This window comes from Pelodiscus sinensis, chromosome 21, assembly GCF_049634645.1.
Source record: "Pelodiscus sinensis isolate JC-2024 chromosome 21, ASM4963464v1, whole genome shotgun sequence".
NCBI classification, from domain to species: Eukaryota; Metazoa; Chordata; order Testudines; family Trionychidae; genus Pelodiscus; species Pelodiscus sinensis.
Window position 1 is genome coordinate 25,327,379 of NC_134731.1, and position 22,740 is coordinate 25,350,118.

A 22,740-nucleotide genomic window follows, 5' to 3' on the forward strand; every position below is an offset into this window, starting at 1 on the left:
TTTTGCAGCACATCCTAACCCTCATCTTGCTTTAAGCTATGATAAGAGGAAGCTGTATACTGAATTTGGTGGTCTTAGCTCGTACTGTTCAGGAGGAGTTCTTGATCAGACAGACAGACATACTCACTCTGACAAACTCTCTCTACTATATAGTAGATTAAAGCCTTCAATTCAGCAAAATACTTCACCACACATGCAGTTTAAACACATGAGCAGCCCCACTGAACATAAGAACGGCCATATTGGGTCAGACCAAAGGTCCATCTAGCCCAGTTTCCTGTCTCCTGACAGTGGCCAATACCAGATGCCCAGAGAGAGCGATCATAATAGGTAATCCTCACATGATCCCTCCTGTAATCCACATCCAGAGAAAGGAACTAGCTGGGAAAGCCCCTCTACTCCCAACTCTCCCCCCCCCCCCACCCCGGTCTAAGACTGCCCCTGCCTCCAACCCTCCAGGTGCCTTTAGGGAAGTCAGTGGGGGCTGAAGCTTCCCCCCCTTCCCTCAGTTTTGTAGAGGAACATTGCTGGCTGTTCCCTTTTGTCAGGGAATGTGGGGAAAGTACACAGTTTGCTGCATTTCTCGCTCTACTGGGAAGTGCAGAGGGCATACAAATGTGGGCCTGGCCCATCTGGGGAATATGCACCCCTTTCCCAGTTGTGGCTGCTGCAGCAGCCAGGAAGAGGCACTTCTCTTTTCCTGGCATTAGTTAGCAGCACCATACTAGTAAGAGGGTAGAAGGTAGTCCTCTTCCAGGAGAGCACTCAACAGCACCAGTGTTCCATGTTGGGCAAAGAGAACATGTGGCTAGAACAGGGGTGGGCAGTAATTTTTGATAGGGAGGTCACTGCAAGAAATTGGTAAGTGGTCAAGGGCCACACTCTTCTGTGATGCTAATGGAGGTTGGGTGAAGAAGGGCGCTTGGGTTAAGGGATTGGGGTGCAGGGAGGGGGTGTTGGATCTGGAAGGGGGGTTGTGACCTGGAGCAGGGGTGTATAGGGGGTGCAGAGGTTGGATTACGACCTGGGGAAGGAGATTGGGGTGCAGTTGTGACATGGAGGGGGGTGCAGGGTCTGGGAAGGGGTATGGGTGCAGGACTAGGGGTACAGAGGGTTTGGGATACCCGGGGGGGAAAGGGTTGCAGGGAAGGAAGGGGCTAGGGTGCCAGAGATGGGCTCTGGCCAGGAAGTGCTTACCTGGACAGCTCCTCGCCAGCAGGCCAGCAAGTTCTTCAACCAAGGTCCCTACCTTCCATGCCCCTGCATGTGCTCAGAGCAACTGCAGGGGCCATGTGTATGCTGCTCTGAACTGACTGCTGAGAGAGGGAAGAGGTACTTCACGTACTGTCTGTCCTTCAAACAGGCAGCTCCTACTGGCTGGAAACTGGCCAATGGGAGCTGCAAGAATTTGCTGGGGTGGGGACAGCATAAGAAGCCTCTCTTCCCCTCCCCTGGAACTCTAGTGTTCACAGCAGAGATGTAAAATCCTGTTTAATCAGTTAACTGGTTAAACATTATATTTAACTGGTTAACTGCCACATAGGGGTAAGCAAGGGGCACGGCAACTCATTTGCACTAGAGTGGCTTCCCTGCATGTCATGGCCAGGCCAGAGCAACCCCCTTACCATGGTGGGGGACTGCTCCAACTGGGCCAGGCTTGCCATGGGAGGGGGATGTTCCATCAAAGCTGCAGCAGCTCCCTGCCTGCGGGGGGAAGGGAGAGGGGACTGCTTCAGCCCCTGCTGGTTAACCATAACTGGTAAACATCACCCAGTAAGGGTAATGCTTACCAGTTAACTATTCACATCCCTAGTTCAGAGCCCCACGGATGGCTTTTCTGAGTGCTGAGTAGGAGTGGGGCAGGCAGGGCAGTGACAGGCTGCCATATGATGGATCCAAGCGGCTTATCTGGCCCACGGGCTGTATTTTGCCTAGCTCTGCACTACAGTACAGAGGAATGTCCCTTGGACCCAGAAATTCAGTGACAGTCCTGGGGGTTCTCTTAGCATTTGTATGCAGTAGAAATTCTGGTATGAGGGTGGTTTAATGCATGTAAGATGTGCTCTGGAGGTCAGTATCTTGGAAGCCGGCATTCTTGATCAGTGAATCAGTTTACAGGCATGCAATACAACTGTGCTTATTTACACATGAGCACTGCTAGACTCTATAGTTGTCACTTTTGACAGCACTCTGCACTCTTTGAATTAGCCCACCACTGACCTAATGAAGACTCTTTAATAGAGATATTGTAATCTTTGTACCTTTATCAGAGGCTGCCTTTATTGACTATTTGCATACCGATACAGTAAACTGGTATGGGTGTCATCTGTTTGCCTTCTTCAGGATAAAGTTCACATCCCTGGTGCTATCTATCTTTCAATCAAATTTGACTCTCAGTGTAATACAGAAGAAGGTTGTGATGAATTAATCATGTCCAGCAGCAGTGATTTTCAACAGGATCGGCACAGTTTCAGTGGGTCTCTGCAGAAGTGGACTGATTTTGAGCTTCCAGGTAAATGCATTGTATAGCTATACAATATATGTAAGTACAAATAAGTATAGCTTGCGGTGTGAGAAACCAAGACCTTTTAGTTTAATTTATGTCCCCTGATGTTCATGGCATACATGGAAAAACCCCTGCTCTTATCCCATCCCCAATTCACTCAAATACATGTTGTGTTCTCTATTCATGTTGTTGAACTAGCCTAAAAGCAAAACAATGAAAGTAAATAAAGACAAGTGCAAAGTACTGCATTCAGATAGGAAAAATAAATGCTCAAATACAAAATGTGCAATAACTAGCTAGGCATAGTACTCTGAAGGCTTTCTTTATATCACAAATTCAGTACAGATTGAACCTCTCTAGCCCAGACTCTCTGGTCTGGCAGTATCTGTGATCTGCAGGATCTTGGATGTTCCAGAACTGGAGAGTCCCAGTTGGAGGGCTGGTGGCTGGGATCCCAGTAGCGGAAATCAGCAAAACCAGGAGCCCAGCAGCGGGCCTACTACCTGATGGCAGAACTACTTGGTGGGACCAGGAGGCGGCAGTGTTGGGGGGCCGCTGCCTGGTGGCACAATGAGGAGCTCAGTAGCTGGGTTGTTGCCCAACGGCATAACTTGTCAGTGGGGCTGGGAGGCAGCGGCACTGCCTGGTGGCAGGGCCAGGAACATGGGAGCAGGGTTGCCACCTAATGGCGCACTCAGGAGCCCAGCAGCCCCTCTGCTGCTCTACGGAGCTGTCTGGCAGGGCAGAGAGGCAGTGGGACTGCCTGGTAGGGCTGGAGCCCTCCACAGTGGGGCCAGAAGCCCTGCACAAGGAGAGACTGGGTGGGTGGTTGGCAGCCAGGCTATGGCTTCGGATGGGAGGCAGTGGCAGGTGAGGGGCCACAAATGACCCCTCCCCTGCCTCCGGTCCAGCAAAATCCCTCCTCTCTGACCAGTCAGGTCCTAAGGGTGCTGGACCAGGGAGGGCCAACTTATACAAGCCAAAAGTGTGGTACAGTTGCACAAAAGGCTAATATCATTCTGGAGTGTAGTAACAGAAGTTTCATGTAAAATGCAGGAGGTTCCACTCTGCTTGGCACTGATGAGGTTTCAGCTGGCATATTGTCCCCAAATCTGGGCTCCCACAAACTGGAGGGAGTCCAGAGGAGAGCAACAAAATTAAATTTAAAAACTGATCTATGAGGAAAGGTTTAAGAAAAACAGCATGCTTAGTGTTGAGAAGACTGAAAAGAGGACAAGTGATTTCAGAGCATCATCCTAGAAGTTGTATGAATAGCTAAGTGTCAAATACCAGTTTATGGACATGATGTGACACTGAAATGATTAGCCCTAGCCATGTTGCTGCTCTATGTAGCATATATTGAACTAGTTACCTGAATACTGGACACAGTAGGGTTCTTTGAGATCCTCAGTTCTCTCTTAGCAATATTTTTCATCTTTGCTAACACTCACTCACACACAAAACTTGGAGAAGCATCCTTTGTACAGAAGAGTTTTCAAAAGCTTGAGGGCTCCCAGCTGGTAATTAAAAGTAGTGATTCATATATTAGTAACTTACTCCTTTTTCTTGTCAATATCCGGTAAATTTTGCTCAATATCTCATAAATCATTAATCAGTTCAGTTAGAAAAGAGGTTTAACTAATGTGCACTAGTTTCCTTTACACCTCCCCTCCTCTCCCCTCCCATTCCCCCCCTACACACACACTTGGCTAAAGCAATTCTGACAAAATATAGAAAGCATTAATCTCTGTGTGGGTATCTTTATACACTAGTGGCAGCTGTTTAACATTCTTGATCAGCCTTCCATTTGTCTTTGTTCTGTTCACTTTGGGATTACCAGAAGGGTGAAAGATGATTTAATCTACAATCAAATTATTTCAGTAAACTTTTCAGTTCTGTTCTATTCTGTTTGTAATAGCACCTTATCAATTTTTTTTTTGGTCTAATGTGGATGGTATTTTCCACAGGAGATACACTATATTACCGGTTCACCTCTGACATGAGTAATACTGAATGGGGTTACAAGTTTACAGTGACAGCAGGTCACCTTGGAAGGTTCCAGACAGGTAAGAGTGTGACTAATTTGACTTAGTACAGTTACTTCGATCCATGCTTTCACACATTTTTTGTATTAACATTCCTTGGCATATACTTTTGTTTAGGTTGCTTGGCATGTGCTTTTTCCCCCTCAAGTGTTCTTAAAAGAACAATACAGTGTTGTGACGTGATTCATGGGTGATCCTGAGTTTTGATGAATGGCTTCTGTTCGTTCTGGCTTAACAATGACAGAAGTATCTAAATTCTGAATCTTGAAAACTCGGAGCGAAATCCGTCACGCACAAGTCTCCAGGATACTTACCAAAATACAACTTGGGTTTCACAGACCACTTTAGAGTTGTCATAATATTGATAATTATAAATGGAAGTCATTTAAGTTGTTTAAAGAGTAATTATACCTGTTACGATGGACTCTTCTAGTTCATTTGCAAATGCAGTGTGAAAGGCTTTATTGGTTTATTTAATAAATTGACATTTTAATATAGTCTATTGAAACATGACTCTGTATTGGAATGCTTTGCAATTCTCTTAGGCCTACTGTACCTCAGATATTTACTAGGGCTTAGATTCTGTTGTCCTTCCCTGGGCAAAACTCTAATTGCAAATATTAGGGTTGGGATTTTCAAAGAAAGTTGAAGGAATTTAGCCACATAACTTCGATTAAATTTTGCCCAAGAAAGGACTTCGGGTGGCTGGAGTTGGCCCTTCTTTCTCCAGCTCAAGTTTTGTCTGTGAAATCTTTATTTTTGTTTGTCATAACAATTCTGGGGAGAGGACGGTTTTGCAGTTCTCCCTACAGATATAACAGATTGTATTCAATTCCAGGATTTGAGATTCTGAAACAAATGCTGTCAGAGGAAAGGGTGATCCCACATCTCCCACTAGCCAAAATCTGGGAATGGCAGGTTGGAGTAGCATGCCGACAGATCGGACACCAGCGTTTAAAGGCCATCCACTTACTCCTGAAGATAGTGCAGTGCAGCAGCCAGAGGTAAATCCATTGCTCCACTTTGTACACTAACCCATACCTTCTGAGGAAAGGCTATGCTAAAGTCAAGTCCTGAGAGAACCAGGGGATCATAATTTAAAGTAGGTTACTAGGATTGTGAAGGGTTAACTGGTTAAACAGTGGGGCTGGAGCAGCTTCCCACCTTCCATGGAGCAGCCTCTCCATGGCGGGCCCAAGCGCCCTGCAAGCAGGGCGGCTCTGATTGGGATGCTGGACCAGTCTAGCCCTCCACAGGCAAGGGCTGATCTGACCAGGATGCTGAAGCTGCTCTGGCATCCTGGTGGTATGGTGGCTGCCCTGACATCCTGGACAGTACGGCCCCTGCCTATGGCAGAGGTAAGAGGAGGCGACCAGCTACTCCAGCCCACCTGAAGGGCTGCTTCCCCCCTCCCCCACACACACACACACTTCACCCCCTGTTAATCGATTAATCAATGTTTAGCCAATTAAATGGGATTTTACATCCCTAGTAGGTACTTACTGTAGGTTCTTTTGCTGATGATGGGTTTCAATAATGTCTTGCTAGCCAAAAATTGTTGAAATAGTGATGTTCTGAACATTATTTTTCCTTTTCTAGATGGCTTTTTAAAAGATTCTTTGGAACAAATCTATTAGTCAGTCAGATTTCCAGTTAATTGTTTTTAGATGTTAATTCTGTTAAAATAAATTTAAGGATCCATGGGTGAGTCTCCCCTTCTTAGCTAACATGAGGAGATCAAGGACAAAGTGGAGAAAAAACATTTACTGATTCAGTATTGCAATTTATACAATGCAAGCTGCATAAATGGAACTATAGCTTCAGGTGAGTTCATACTTGATTCTGGCTGGCAGAGGTGGTTGCACTGGGCAGAAAGAGACAATTGGGCAATATATGGACCCTGCCCTGCTGGCTCTTAATACATTTAAAAAGCAGAAGCGCGGAGGCAGTGCTCTGGGGGACCGGCTTTTAAGCCGGTTCCCCAAAGAGACAGCAGGATAGGGGGCAGTGTCTAGTCGAGGGACTAGTTGGCTGTCTGATAAGCTTATGCATATCGGATAGTCGACTAGTCCCTTACATCCCTAGTAGAGACTATACTCAAACTTCACTGTATTGTAATGTGAGGAAAGGCAGGATTGGGAACCCTGTTACTTTTAAAGTGATACAGATGACCTATACTTACGTTAAAAAAATAGGAATACCTTTTCTGCTTATAGGTTAGAGTTGCAAAGCCCTAACTTTTGGAGTCCAAGCATTTGATAAAGTGCTGCATTCAGTTATTTCAAAGATCCCAATTGGCCAATTAAGCCTCATTCAACAAAGTGCTTTAGGCTTGTTTAAGTCCACGAACTTGGACTTATGTCTAATGTTAAGCACAGGCATAAGTGTATTGTTGCATAGGGGAAGAAAATAGGCATGTGCTTAAATGCTTTGCTGACCTGTGACCCAAAAATGGCATCTTGAATCTCTTTTGGGTGGAGTTTCAATTGAGCGGCAACATTTCTGTAACCAGGTATTTCAAAATCCAATTCTACCTTTCTAATCAGCTTCTTGTTAAATGCTTCAGGATGTTACTAGATTTCAGCTCCCTTGAAAATATTGTTCTTTATATAAAAAATGGGTTTGGGGTCATTAATATTAGTTACCCTGCATTCTGCTTAAATAACTGATGTTAGGTTGTTGCATTTTTTTAAGGGACTGTGACCTTACCTTGTTAAAGCCCCTGTGGCAGCTTTTCACCCAGATGGAAAATAACCAGTGCAATGACGTGTCCAAGCCTGGTGTTCTTCTTCTTCCACTCCATCGTGCACTCACCGAACTCTTCTTCGTTACAGAGAGCAGAGTGAATGTAAGCAATCTGTTTTAACCATATGTTTCCCTTTCATCAGCACTGAGACCAGCAGGTAGAATGTACTGCTAGATGGCTTTCTTCCTCCTCTGCGCAAGTAAGTCAGGATTTCCTAGGCACCAGACAAGTTGTGAGCATTTTCCCTTGTGGAGTTCAATGGCAAGCTCTAATACCGGGACATATACTATCTCCTTATCAATCGTACAGCCTTAAATAATGGGCACGGTTCTTCCTAACGAACTAAAGCATGCATACTCTAATCTTCTGCCTACACTCAAGGGAGAACTGGATTTGATAACCATTTGAAATTAAGGTTTAAATGTGATGCAAGGCAAACCTACACTGAATCCTGAAGTGAAAATTGTGCAATCTTGAGCATAATTATAGACCTATCAACTTAACTCTTATACCTGGAAAAATACTGGAACAAACTATTGAGCAATCTATTTCTAAGCACCTAGAGGATAATAAGGTTCTAAGTAATAGCCAATATTAAATGCTGAGAATAATTCATACCAAACCAGCCTGACTTCCTCCTTTGCCAGGGTTCCTGGCCTAATGAGGAGGCGCAAAGCAGTAGAGGCTATTATTTTTTGATTGCCGTAAATCTTGTGGCACAGTCCTACATGACATTCTCCTAAGCCAACTTGCGAAATGTGGTATAGATGAAATTACTATAAAGTGGATGCAAATCTGATTGAAAGGCCACACTTAGAGTAGTTACCGGGGTTTGCTGTCCAAACTGCGTAGATGCGTCTAGTGGAATCCGGCACAGATTTGTGCTGGGTCCAGAACTGTTCAGTGTCTTTCTTAATGACGTGGAAAGGGCATTTATAAAATATGCAGCTGCCACCAAGCTGGGTAAGGTTGCTAGCTCTTTGGAAGACAGAATTGAAATTCACAATAGCCTTGACAAATTGGAGAACTGATCTGGAAACAAGGTGAAATTCAATAAAGAACAAAGGATTTGAGAAGGAAAAACCAAATACACAACTATGAAATGGGGACTAATTGGCTAGATAACAGTACTATCAAAGAGGATGTAGGGGACATAATGCATCACAAATTCAATATGAATCAAGAATGATACAATTTTTTTAAAAAGCTGTTATTCTAGGGTAGATTGCTGAGATTGTCGAATGTAAGAAACAGGAAGTAATTGTCCAACTCAGACTCTGGGGAGTCTTCAGCTGGAGTATTATGTCCAGTTCTGGGCATCACTCTTTTTGGGGGGGAAAAAATGAAAATTGACAGTCCAAAGAGAAACAAAAATTGTAAAAAGTTTAGAAAACGTGACCTATGAGTAAATGTTAAAGAAACTGGGCATGTTTAGTGTTGGGGGAAAAAAATGGAGGGAGGAGACCTTGATTGGCAGGCTTCAAATATTTTTAATGTTATAAAAATGTATCTCCATATCAGCGAAATGTAAGATGAAGTAAAAAAGAAGCAAGAGATATTTAAGTTAGATATTACGATCACAGTTCTAACTATAAGGACAGTCTTTTAAGGAGGATTGTGGAATCCTAGTCATTGGAGGCTGTAAGAATAGGTTGACAAATGTTTGTCAAGGATGTGTGTGTATGTGCAGAAGACAGGACTAGACAACTTTTCAAGGTCCCTTTTGGCCCTACGTTTCTATGGTTCTGTGAAAACTTTGATGAATTGAAGCTGATATCTTTTGGAGAGTGAAATGCTAATGCTGATTCTGTTCTGTAGAATAACATTGCTAAAAACATCTTGTTAAAGCAGTCTCACTGAGTATGTTTCTGCCTTCAGGAGCTTGGATCTCTGCAGGACTACTTGCTTGCCTTAAATACTGAAGAGCATCTTCATCGCTGCACAGCACAGGTAAAAAGAACAAAAACAAAAAATCTGTCAGGAGTCTTTCCTCTGACTGGTCCTGAAGAGACAGCCACTCGTTCTTGATTGCAGGATAAGCATTTTTCACTGTTTTGAAAGCCTCTCACATATATGGAATCAAATGCCTTGATGCATTCACTACCTATTCCCTCCTTGCACCCTCCTCAGTCAGGTGTTTATATTTCAGTACAATTGGTTACCTAAAGAAGACTATAGTTTCAGATTATGGCAATCCAGCTGCAGTGCGTGAAAGACGAAAATCTATTTCAGAAAGGGGAACTACATAAAAATTAGGAGGCTGAAAATAAAGGTATACTCCAAATTAAAAAAAACTCAGTAAGAGAACGAAAAGTGCCACTGTGGCTTGGCTTAACCAAGAAAAAGAAGGAGTGAGAGATTAAAAAGGCATAGTTTTAAAAGTGGAAGTTTAAATCCTAGCGAGGAAAATAGAATAAAGCATAAATTCTGTCAAATTAAGTGTAAAAATACAATAAGGAAGGCCGCAAAGTAATTTTAAAAGCAGCTAGCCAAAAACTCAAAAAATAATAGCAAAACTTCAGTACATCAGAAGCAGGAAACCTCCTAAACAACCAGTGGGGCAACAGGACAATTGAAATGGCACTCAAGAACAATAAAGTCATTCTGAAGAAACCAAATGAATTCTTTGCATCAGTCTTCACAGCTGAGCATGTGAGGGAAATTCACAAACCCAAGCCATTCTTTTTAGATGACAAATGTGACGATTGAGGTGTCATTATAGAGGAGGTTTGGAACAAATTGATAAACTTAACAGTAACAAGTCACCAGGACCAGATGGCATTTACTCAAGAGTTCTGAAAACTCAGATGTGAAATTGTGAAACTACTAACTGTGGTTTGTATAAATCATCTGTACCAAATGATTGAAAGATAGCTAATGTGACACCAATCCTTAAAAAGGGTTCCAGAGGTGATCCTGGCAATTAAGGACTGATAAGTCTAACGTCAGTACCTAGCAAATTTTAATTGAAACTATAGTAAAGAACAGAATTGTCAGACCCATAGACAAACATAATTTGTTGGGAGAAAACTCAACATGGTTTCTATAAAGGGAAATCATGGTTTACTAATCTACTAGCATTCTCTAAGGTTATCTACGAGCATGTGACCAAGGGGGATCCAGTGGATATAGTGTACTTAGATTTCCAGAAAGCCTTTGACAAGGTCCCCTACCAAAGGCTCTTAAGCAAAGTAAGTTATCATGGGATAAGAGAGAAGGGCCTTTTGTGGATTGATAACTGATTAAAAGACAGGAAATAAAGGGTAGGAATAAATGGTAAGTTTTCAGAATGAAGATAAGTAACTAGTAGTGTCCTGCAGGGGTTCGAACTGGGGCCAATCCTATTCAGCATATTCATAAATGATCTGGAGAAAGGGGTAAACAGCGAGGTGGCAAAATTTGTAGATACTAAACTTCTCAGGATAGTTAAGATCAAAGCAGACTGTGAAGAGCGTCCAAAGGATTTCACAAAAGTAGGTGACTGGGCAACAAAATGACAGATGAATCATAATGCGGATAAATGCAAAGTAATGAATTTTGGAAAACATAATTCCAACTATATGCACAAAATGATGGGACTAAATTAACTATAACCACTCAAATGAAACTACTCATGAAGTTGTCTTCCTTTATAGATAGCCGCCAGGAATATTATTACAGAGAATGCAAATTGAGTGAATGTAAATTATCAAAATTAAACTTGTCCCATATCAGGATTCTGCATTCCCTTTCCTAGCACTTAAGTCATACAGAGTCCAATCCTGCTCCCATTGAATTCAGTAGGAGCAGCCCTGGACCCCCAAAGTGTTGTTTTTTCCAGAAACTTTCTGAATTCAGAGTTTAATTCTCCCAACATCTCTGTTGCATCTCCGGTTCCCTTAACACTCCACTCATTCAATATGAAACTCCTCCATCTTAGTAAAACCCACTGTCCATTTAGAAGTGACACTGCAGTGGACTGCCTCGTGCATCCATATTAACTGACTTGTCTCTACAAAAGCAAAGATTTAGCAGATGGAGACATCTGGACAATCGGAAATGCAGTTGCTTTTTTGTTAAGCATCCAGAGCTTGTTGGATGCATGACAATTTACTTCATTGCCAGAACATAATCAGATGGATAGAGAACAGACTATTCCTATGTCTGTTAAACTCACACAACAGAGGGTGGCTTTTTAGAACTTAAAGTAATAATTACTCGACGGTGCTAATCTTCATGATGTTTCACTTATTTTTCTTCCTCCTCTCCAGGCCCTGAAAAACATAGCTGCTATCAGCCTTGCCATTAACTATCCAAATAAATCAACGAGTCTCTGGAATGTTTAATACTGGCTCATGGCCGGAGCGCATGGGATAGAATAGTTTGTCCATTGGAACCTTGGAACAAACTACTTCACTCCGTTCAGGAAAAGTTCCCTCAGCTTCAGCATATGGGTACTCTGCAGCCTTCCTCCTTTCCACTTCGATGTAGAATTTGTGAAAGTAAAAAACGCACTTCAAAGAAATAGCACATTTTGGAGTAACTCACATGTTACCTACAGTTACATATGCACATATTTTAGCATGTTAGAGTAAACAGAAAAGTATTTTTTTATTCAGAGAAAATGGGAGAAGATTTCTGAAGTATGAGAATGGGGAAGGGGCTTCTGTGTATACTTGCTCCCAGGAAAACTGAGTGATGATCACTGGTAAGGACGACTTGAAAAGTTTTACTGAACTGAAGCTGATGCCATCAACAGCATCCATTTTTCATTGGAAGTAAAATTGGTGAAGAAGAATCTTGTTGGTTTGTGTAAAAGTAGCCCACTCTTAAAACCCGCCAGCTTTCACTTTGCTTTGAAAGCCGCCCCACGTGGAGAAAAACCCGAGCAGTTAACTCATTACTGAATTTGAGGTTTTAAAACTATTGAGTGGTTCCAAGAGCAGTTAAGATTCCAATGACAGAGCATCCTTGAGAGGTAAAAGGCTCCACTGGTCTTTTTTGGTTTGATTGATTGACTGATATTACTCTACTTTGTCTTAAATATGTACGATGCATTATTCTGGTTTAGTACAGAAATCACAATGGCTGTCCTTGGAGTAGCTTTGGAAAGAGGTGGTATGAGAAGCTGAGGAACCTTGGCTGTGATGCCTAACTTTTATGTTTATCAAAGATGGCATTTTTCGAAGAAATTATTCATGCCATATTTTTTCTTAACTCTTTGCTACTGGTAACCCAGGAGCTCCTTCTGGTGAACATTGGGAAACCCTGATTCCCAGCATCAAGGGGTGATGGGAGTTAGTGATTAACCCAATTTATCTCATATAGCAATAACTGCATTACTCCTGCTGAATGTGGAATAAATAGCAGACCTCTGTGTTGAAATAAATTGGCTTTAATCTTGCCCAAATTTTCTGGTTATTTCCTTGCTGAAGAAGACTGCAAGGAGCTTTAAGGGTTGTGGGGCTATGTTTTGTATGAGCTAATTGCCTGATTGGTTTTGTTGAATATAAAATCTGCAAAACTTCTATTGTGCATAGATTTTTTTTTTCCAGAATGAAACTATGAAGAAAGCACAGCCAGATGCATCAGTGGCAGAGACTGGAAAGGTGATCAAAATGGCATAATGACAATGACTGTGTTGGAACTGCGTGTCCTATTCACTGGTCTTAGTTGTCCAAAAAGGCCAGTGTAAAGCACTGTTGTGTGTGTATAGGAGCCCTGCATTTGGGAATAGTCTATGGACTGGTTCTCTTCCAACCACCTGGGACTGGGAGTGTCTCAAAGGTGATGCTATCTCCCTCTAGGAGGGAAATGTGCAATGTGCTTTAGTGCCCTCCCCCCCCCCCCTTTTTATTTTTATTTTTATTATTTTTTGGATGGTCATTGGTGCTGCAGCCTTGGAAATAGCTGGTTCAGTTGCCATTCCATTAAGTGAATGTAAGGCCAGTGCTGTTGTGGAGAGAAGTTTAAATTGGAAAGAGTACTCTGAGTGGAGGGGTTAAAAACTGAACCCCCTCCTTGGCACCAGAAGTTGTAATCACTATATTCAGGGTTTGGGATGGCTCTCTAAAAACAAATCCTAGGGTGTAGAAAGAACTTGTCCTCTGCCCAAATTTGGAAAGAGGCAGAGAAATGCGCACTCTGCTGAAAATTCCCCTGCAGCATAACATAATGAAAGTTAGTTCCCTCTTCCTTTCCGGGGTGAGACACTGTTGAATACTAAACGTAAGATTTACTTGTGGTGTACATTTAACTCCTAGATAAAGGAATTTGCAGTTGTATTGCTTTGGTTCCCTCTTCTCAATGATGCCTTTAAGCTTGGAATCAGACTGCAGGAGAAACTGAGAGTTTCTGTCATCTGATAGTCAGTTCTTCCTAGAGGGTCTGCATTGGAGATGGGGTTATTGCACCAAAACTGTGGTAATCTTTTAAAGTCCATGTTAATGAACAGTGTACATTGTATCAAAGGCTTAGATGAGCATTTTAAAACTGCTGCTCTGGAACAGTGCAGATTTCTTCCCTGCTGCCTCAAACGAGTCCCTGGATAAACAGTACACATATACAATAGGCTGATGGTGCAGTATGTAAAGCATGTGATGTGCTGTTGAGATCTGCCTATGTTTATTTACAGAAGGTTTTTTCCTCTTTTTTTATGTCAGGGTTACAGACTGTACATAGATCCTTCATGCCATTTCCTCATTCTTAGTCTTATGTTGGACTGTATTTTTATTTTCTATATAACATGCATAAAGGCTTGAGAATGGTGCAGGAGTGGCCAAAGTTGCTTATTAGGCATACCACTTAATACTCTTACCAGTCAGCTATCTTCCTCTCAAAGGGCTGCAAGTGGCATTAGCTGCTAAATATTCTTTCTACCCACTAGATGGAAGTGAAGGACTGTCACCTGTGTTGACACTGAGTCCTTCACTGCCTTACATTTTGTTTGTTCATTGTGGGGTTTTATGGGGCAAGAAATATTGATTTCTCCCCCCCCCCCCAATCATGTAAAAAGGGGAGGAGGGGTAGTAAAATGAATTTAGTATTTATGACCAATAGCTCTTTGAAATCCTGCAGCAGTTCCAAGTGGATGCAGAAGATACTATGGAATAGTATAAAGCTGGCTGGAAAACAGGTATGCTGAAGGAAAAAATGTGCCTAATTTTAAAATATTGTGTTCTGAATCATATATGATGTATTTAAAACAAATCACATTGTTCCTAATGATACATGTGACTTGCTTTCATTAAATACTTTAAAAGATTTTAAATTTCTTTTCTTACGGGTTTACTAATTTGCAATTTTTATTGTTTGATTGTTCGAAATAGATCAGACCTTTAGATTTATTCTGATTGAGCTCAACATGTAACAAAGTTATAGATATGGGTAAAATATGCAAATGAAGAGAGATATTGTAAAAATTCTATAAAAAAGTACAACACTGTTTTTAGTTTTCTGTGTCTTCTTTCCCTTGCTGAATATTGAATTTGCAGCCAGAGCTAGATGTTTACTTTGCATACTAATCATTTAGAGACAGGATGACTAAGTAAACCTGTTTGTTCTTTTTAGGATTAGCTAGCTGATACCACACCTTGCCGCACAGCATCACATGACGGTTTGGCTTAGGCACCCATCCTGCATTTGGTTCCATGTGGATTGACCCCTGTGCTAATATAGAGGCTCATTTTTCCCCTTCCCCCTTGGAGGGGAGAGGTTTGGAAGGTGAATGTATGTGGTTCAAGTTGTAAGGTTGAGCCACAATTTTTCAAGGGGGTGGCTCACTCCTATACAGTTCCTGTACTAGAGTGAGTGTTCACTACATGGAGGTGCACTCTGTTGCCACAGCAGCTCCCATACTATAATGGAGAGGAAATTGCTGGCAAGGGTGATGCTTCCCACTGGTCCACTCAAGCTGCAGTTTGTTGGCTTTCTAAGCATGCTGCAAAGTCTATTTATTTACATAGGCTTTTTCCCAGTGGCTGGTTGGTGGGAACATAAGGGATTTTCTGTAGCGAGGGGTTTTCCCTTTAGCTGGAGTCTCCTCTGGCATTTGGCCAGACTATACAGTAATTTGCTTTCCCCTTTTGTACATGGCCAAAGAGAGTTGTAATAAGTGTGTTTACTGAGTACACATTGATAACCTGGACTGTAAGATGTGCTATGCTTGAGTGATCCTGTAAGGGCTACGAGAATCTAGGGCAGGGATGTTCCTCTCACATTATAGAGAGCCATATCAGATTGTAAAGTAGCTGGTTTCATTCATTTATTGTGGGGTGTGCTGCTTTTTCCAGTACTGCATCTTCTAAGAGCAGAAGTGAAAGTCAGTGGGTGCGCCCTGATGCGCTGCTCTGGCAAGAGCTGGCTGAGCTGCAGCAAGAGCCCGCAGGGAGCTATTTAAAGAGGTAGCAGGGCTCTGGGTTGCAATAGTACAACACCTGTAAGCAATTTTAAGTTACTTTCCTTGCTGTCTGAGTAAAATTCTATGGCGTGCTTAAAGCAAACTAAACAAATGCCATTGACCTTTCCTGCTTCCACCTCCATGTACCCCTGTCCCTATGTGCCCTTAAAGTTTGTTGCCACACTCCCTTGCAACTGACAGCATCCAAGCTGCTTCTCCCCCTTTAAGAAACTAAATCCCATTAATGTGTTATACTGACTTTTGAAGTCATGGCTGCAAAAAATTGCACTGTTAAACCAGTCCAAATCTGCATGCACATGCTTGTTTTGGTTTGGGTAATTTCTATAGATTTAACTTGTGTCCATTCCTAATAGGGATGTAATAGTATAGCTGATTAACTGATAAGCAAAAGCATATAGGTTAATTCTATAAACTACATGCATTCCCCTCTTCCCCCCCATCCCCCGTTGCCAGTAAATTTTTTAGCAGGCTGGCCAGCAGCCCAGCTCAGTCCTGGCTTGCACTGCGTCCAGGACCTACCCCCGCTGTGGCTCTTCATTTAAAGTATTAGGAACCAGGTGGGCAGGCAGCCTGGCTCAGTTCTGGCTCGTGCTGGGTCCGGGAGCTCAGACCCCTCTCCCTCTGGACAGCGGCTGCTCAGGGACTATAGAATAGTTGACTAACCAACAAGAATTCATGAGGTTAATCAAGTAACCGATATTTATCATCTCTAATTCCTAATCAATTGAAGCTCAGTCAAAGGGTGAGCACTGGTTTAACTAAAGTAGTTTAAAATGCCACTCAAAAGTGGGACAGTTCTGCCTGTGGACAAACCCATATAAACCCATATAAACTAGATGCTGCCAATAGTATTTCTAGCAAAATGGAGCCTCTTCTCCCTCTTCCCCCCCCCCCCAATGTTTACCTATCTTCAATTTGTAAACATGGATTTTCAGGTTTCTAATGGAGCAGAAGCATTACATTTATTTCTGTAAATTCATTAAGTATCATTGCAGAAGCTAATGGAACAATACATGGGTGTGGAAACTTAGTTGCTTTCTGCAAAAGTGATGGAGTGTGTGGCTGCACATTACACATTAGCTTAAAGAACATTAGCAGTGAAATGCTGCATTTAAAATGTTTAATGTATGTAGGGAGAGTTTGGTTAAAAAAGATCTGAGAATTGGTTCTGGGTTTGTAATCTAGGCTCTCCTGCTGATTAGGAGCCATTGCTTTTTGGTTAAGTCTACACTTAAAACATTAAAGCAAGAAAGAACGGGCATGACACCAGTGCTAGGAGAGAGTACAGCTCCCAGCTCTGGGAACCCATTTACAATATTTCTCTAACTCAAATAAATCGAGGTTTGTTTAAAGTTTGTGAAGTGCTTTGCACTCCTGGGTCACAGGTGCTATAAAAGGCAATGTATGTTCTTTGGTGATGAACGAACAGCCTCTGCAATATGAATCAAATATAAAGATCCATTGACGTGTTTTGAGCAACTTGCATGAAATTCTCATTGTAGACTTTGAGCCTAAATCTGCTCTCTTGTCATAACAGTATAAATCAGGAGTGACCCCACTTTAAGGCTACGTCTAGACTGCAAGCTTCTTTCAAAAGAGGCTTTTTTGAAAGATACTTTCAAAAAAGCCTCTTTCAAAAAAGAGCATCTAGACTATAACCAGTACTTTCGAAGAAGCACTGTTTGCATTCATTACATGGCGCCTTTTTTCAAAAGAGCACTTTCAAAAAAAGGCGTTCTTCCTCGTAAAACAAGATTGTCCACTATAGGAAAAAAAAAGCCATGCTCTTTTGATTTACTTTCGAAAGAATGCGGAAGCAGTCTAGACGCAGGAAAGGTTTTTTTGAAAAAAGGCCACTTTTTTCTAAAAAACCCTGTAGACACCCCCTAACTGGCTAGAACTGCCCTTTTGTAAAACCTGGGCCCATCCACAATAGTTATCAAGCCCAATGTTCTGGTCCTAAATGTACTTTCTTTCGTATTTGCAATGAACAGTATATTTCATGTGGTGCTTTTCTGTGACCCAACTGAATTCATAGCACCTTGCTTGAAACACTGTTGCAAGTAGTGCCAGTTGTGTCTTCAGGTGACAACAGGTAAGTAATGCGCTCACATGAACCCCGAAACAGCACAAGCTTGGTTTTAGGCAAAAGTCTCTAAGTAAACCTTTTAAATAAAAACAAACAATGAAATGTTCCTGAAGAGCCGGGGTCTCAAACTCAATTTACCTTGGGACCAGTGCCAGTCCTCAAATCCTCCTGGCAGGTTCTGGGGGTGGTGCCATGCTTTCCTCCCCGCCTGCTACCCTGGGGCTTCTCGGCACCACCACCAGCAGTGCAGTAGGGCTAAAGCAGCTTCTGGGTGCTAGCTTCATGCTGCTGACAGCACATCCCTGTGGCCCAGTGCAGGCAGGCTGGGGCCAGAGTCAGAGGGGATTCCCCTACACTCGGTGGCAGGAGCCATGTGGAAGTGGAGAGACCCGAGAGATGGCAGCAGAGTGGAGCAGAGGCTACTGTGTTACTCTGCTTCCCCACAACGCCTGCCATCCTATTGAGTGTAAGGGGATACGATGGCCCCGGCTGACACCCCATGCCAGGCCCTCCAGTAATCCCAGACTATGCATCCCTTGGGGGAGGGGTTTGAGGGAAAGGGTGCAATACGGAGGCTGCTGGGGCAGTAACAGGAAGAGGAGCGGAGCAGGAGCTGGCTTGGTGGAACTGCCCAGAGACACACCCCCGCCCTCCCCAAGCTGCAGGGACGCATATACTGGCGGCCGTATTGTGGAACTACTCAGGCCACAGATGACCTGTGGGTAGTGAGTTTGAGACCCCTGCTGAACAGGATGTTTTTCAAAGTCACTCGGTTGACACCACCGAGTCATCAGTCTCATCTGGAAGGCAGATAACCATGTTTCTGTGATCTAAGCACTATCCTGGGAGAAGCTTTAGGCTGTACTCAGAATAGAGCAGAGATTTGAGCAGCTCTCTCTAAGCCAAATAGTTACTCTGCCTTATAAACAAGAAAGATGCCTCCAGTTAATAGGGAAGGAATGAAATGCCTCCAGTCCACATGGGGGACTGGACTCAATGACTTCTCAAAGTCCCTTCCAGTCCTAGTATTCTATGATATAGAAGGTTAAGGAAATGTGTGCTAAGAAAGGAATGAGCAGTTGTATGGGTTCAATCAGATCTCTTGGATAATAACTTTCCCTGTTTTGCCATTGTTCTGTTCTACTCGTGCTTTCTTTTCTCCAGCGCCAAAACCGAACTGCAACAATACAGGATTTCCCCACATGAGTGCATAGTGCTGCAGACAGCATAGAACACACAAAAGTTGGTCCCTTCTTTCCTTAAGACGTGAATCCTAATGTGTCCCAAAACACTATTCATATTGAATCCCCAAAGGGCTTTATAGGATTTAACATTTAAAGAGTGCACCCTGCTTCTTGATAAGCAGGCAGAACAGAAGGCATGTTTTGGTTTGTGGAACGCATGGAGGGAGGTGACAGAAGGGCTAATGTAAATGGCGATTGGAAAACAGCACATCTTCCCTAATTTTTAATGTGTATGATTCTAGCACAGTGATTCCTGCTGCCGCCCTTTTTCAGGACTAGTGTGCTCCTCTGAAAAACTCTTCAGTGATGAGCTTTCGTGGGCAAGACCCACTTCCTCAGATGAGCATCCGAGGAAGGATTACTTCATTGTTTTTTAAAGTTTTAAAGTTACAGACCGCTGCCCCCCTGAGTTTTCAGTGATGGTCTTAATGAGTAAAAATCCCTCTGCTCCCATCCAATTTCCCAGTGCCGCTTTTCTCCCCTGTTCTGTCTTATGGCTTACTTCACTCCTCCCATGATTTTTTGTTGTTGTTCCGTATGCCCGTCATATAGTCTGCTTCAGTATTTCTTTTAAGTTTTCAGTGCAAGTAAGAGGAAAGACTTAACCTGCATTGTGTGCAACCAGAGCACAAAGTGTTAGTAAATTGAAGGGTGACAAAATCTACTTGAAATATTTGTCAATAGTCCCTTCTCTTTTGTGGACTAGACACCAAAAAGGTGGTTTGACATTTTGTAGAAGTGTCTTAATGCTCCTACAATGGAACCCTTTTAAAGTGATGTCATTTACCAACAAAGTAGCTTAAGTGCAGCTGTATTTTACACATTGCAGTATACTGCAGTAGATGTAGAGTTGATGCAATTTACTGTTTGAATTCTGATACCACAACATCCACAAACATGCAGTGTTCTATGTGTGCAGTGTAATACTTGGCTTCAAAACAAAAGGCTGACTTTATCTGCAAGAGGCAAGATACCAAGGACTAGCTTTAGAAGGACTTCTTTTCTACATATCTGGTGCCTAATGTGTCTCAGCTGGCACATGAATGAATTTGTAATGAATTTCATTGGGAGCTAGGCACCCAATTCCCTTAGTCTCTTTGAAAAGCCCAGTCATAGGATGCTCCTGCAATATAAATTAGAGCCTTCAGTGGCTGACTCATAGCAATAAAAGGCCTATTGCAGCCAAAGAAATAGGTGTAGAGGAGCTGCTGGCTACTTATTTATCTGGCATTCTCTCACAGGATGACCTGTGATGGTTGTAGAATGAATGCAGAAATGAAAACAAGCAAAAGGGACAGTGCAACCAAGTATGTTAACTCAGGCATTCTGGCCAAATTCCATGTTAAGTATCTTTCTGTCTACCTATCTTTCCCCTGCAATTTTAGGTGAATGGAGTAAACCTCATTGAACTACAAGGAGGGCTTAGTCTCTGAGGGTACATCTACACTGGGGTTCTATTTTGGGATACTTTGTATCCTGAAATAGTATTTTCTGCATCTTGGTAGCGTGCCAGTCATTTTGAAATGTAATCAAAATAACGGGTGTGCTATTCCGACGTCCCAGTAAACCTCCTTCCCTGATGATTAAGGGGCTTGTCGGACTAGCGGCCTATTTCGAAATAGACTGTCTTGAAATAGGGTACGCAGTTTGTGTAGCTGACATTGCGTCGCTTATTTGGAGCTAGTGCCACAGTGTAGATGCACCCTGAGGTGCCACAGAACTCCTCATTGTTTTTGCAGATTTCGAGGGGAGCCGTGTTGGTCAGTGACTCTCTGAACTACTCCAGAATGCCACTAAGTGCTATTTAAACTTAAAACAACAATGGTCCTATAGCACCTTAGAGACTAACAAAAAATATATAAATAGTATCATGAGCTTTGATGAGCACAACCCACTTCTTCAGATGACAAATATGAAGCAAGAGGCAAAGGGGTTGGATTATAATGCAGAAAAAGAGGGGAAGGAGAAAGCAAGCAAAAAAACCCTGTAAATTAGGGTGCTATTAAGCAGCTGTATGCTGCCCCAGGAGTGCCTGTATTTTAGGGCAGTGCGGTTTACATTTCAGGATGAAAAACTCTGTAAACCCAAAACATTACAAAAGGGTTCCATTAAGAATCCTTCTCCAGTAATATCATCAGTGCTGTCTACTCCTGGAACAGCCACTGTGTGTAACTTCTTGACCTCTGGTTCAGCAGTCCTCTGTTAATCCAAGCATTTAAGTGCCTGCTTAATTTTAGGTACATGCTTAATGCATGGCTTTATGCAAATACCTAAAGTTAATTAAATACTTTAGTGCTTGTCCTAGAAATGGACTTAACCATGTGATTAAATGGTTTTTTTAGCCTGTGCTGTGAGCAGGAATAGTCCTATATGAAAGGGCAGAGAACCACTGAATTCTTGAAATAGATCAAGACCTCTGATTTTATCAGAATGCTTAGGAATAGGTCATCTCTCTTGCTCTCATTTTCAGGATGTTCTGTTACATAAACTAGCAGCAGTAAAATTCTTATTAACCAAAAATATCAACTGAGCTAATTCTATTTTTCAGCTGTCTTTTTTTTTTTTTTTTTTTTGGACACAAGGTAGATGAGGTAATATCTTTTATTGGACCAATTTCAATAAGGGAGAAGATTAGGAGGGGGAGCGGTGTTAGTCTGTAATGGAAAAAACTTAAAATAGTGAATAGTTCTGCAGCACCGTACAGACTAACAAAACGTGTAGATGGTACCATGAGCTTTCGTGGGCACAACCCACTTCTTCAGATGAAGAAGGGAGACATTTTTGAGCTTCACCAAGAGCTTCCTCAGGTCTGAAAAGGGAAACAAGCTTTACAATGTGGGATGGGACTTATCGTTAAGCTTTAGGTGTTCACACATGTAGGAACAATGATGTGGACAATTAGCACCTCTACAGTCTTAGCATAGTGGGGAATTAGTAGGGTGTGTTACAAAGATGCATAAAACCCAGCTGCTTCTGTTAAGTCCATATGGATTTTACAGTGGGCACTGCTAGGTCCGCTGTGTAGCAGCTAATTTCCCCTCCCCGCTACACGGAGAGTGTCTCCTGCCAACAAAACGCTGTCCACACAAGTGCTTTTGTCAGCGAAACTTTTTTTCACCTGCCTGACTGCCAAACATTTTGCTGACCGAAAGCGCAAGTGGACTGGAGTCAAAGACTCAGGGTAACTGACGTTATTCTGAAATAACATAGCACTCCTCTACACTGCAAGCCTTTATTTCGAAATAATGTCGAGCTGGAGGAATTCTTACTCGGACTCAAAGTAACTCCCATTTCACGAGGAGTAAGGGAAGTCGAAGGAAGAGTGTTCTTTCTTCCACTTTCTGCTGTGTAGACCGTGCGATAAGTCAAATTAAGCTAATTTGACTTCACCGATGCAGTTGATGTGGCTGAAGTTCTGTAGCTTAATGTGACTTTAGCCCTGCTGTGTAGACATGCCTTCAGTATCCAGCAGCATTGCAGACTTAACATTCCCACGCTCATCCTTTCAGGATGTTTCCAAGCAGAACTTGAGGTTGTTTGGGGTTTTGTTTTTTGCTTTTCAGACTAGCACATCAGGCTTTTTCCATTTTCCTCTTTCAAATCTTTTGTGCCTGCCTCATCCCTGGAGTGCTCATATGTTCCTGATCCTGTTAAAGGGGACAGAGTATTCATGAATTAGAAGGACTGATGTGAGTTCATGATGAGAGCACTA

At 42.6% G+C, this 22,740-nt stretch overlaps 1 protein-coding gene across 1 annotated transcript in view; it reads left to right on the forward strand.

Annotated features, from left to right (window-relative positions):
- ZZEF1 (zinc finger ZZ-type and EF-hand domain containing 1) overlaps positions 1–14,720 on the forward strand; it is a 92,156-nt gene extending 77,436 nt beyond the window's left edge. The window contains exons 50-55 of the mRNA XM_075904370.1: positions 2,344–2,512; positions 4,474–4,572; positions 5,390–5,555; positions 7,246–7,399; positions 9,176–9,247; positions 11,548–14,720. Of these exons, the coding sequence (XP_075760485.1) occupies positions 2,344–2,512; positions 4,474–4,572; positions 5,390–5,555; positions 7,246–7,399; positions 9,176–9,247; positions 11,548–11,622 (735 nt within the window). The 3' untranslated portion in view covers positions 11,623–14,720. The remainder of the gene's footprint in view (positions 1–2,343; positions 2,513–4,473; positions 4,573–5,389; positions 5,556–7,245; positions 7,400–9,175; positions 9,248–11,547) is intronic.
- The last annotated feature ends 8,020 nt before the right edge of the window (positions 14,721–22,740 follow it).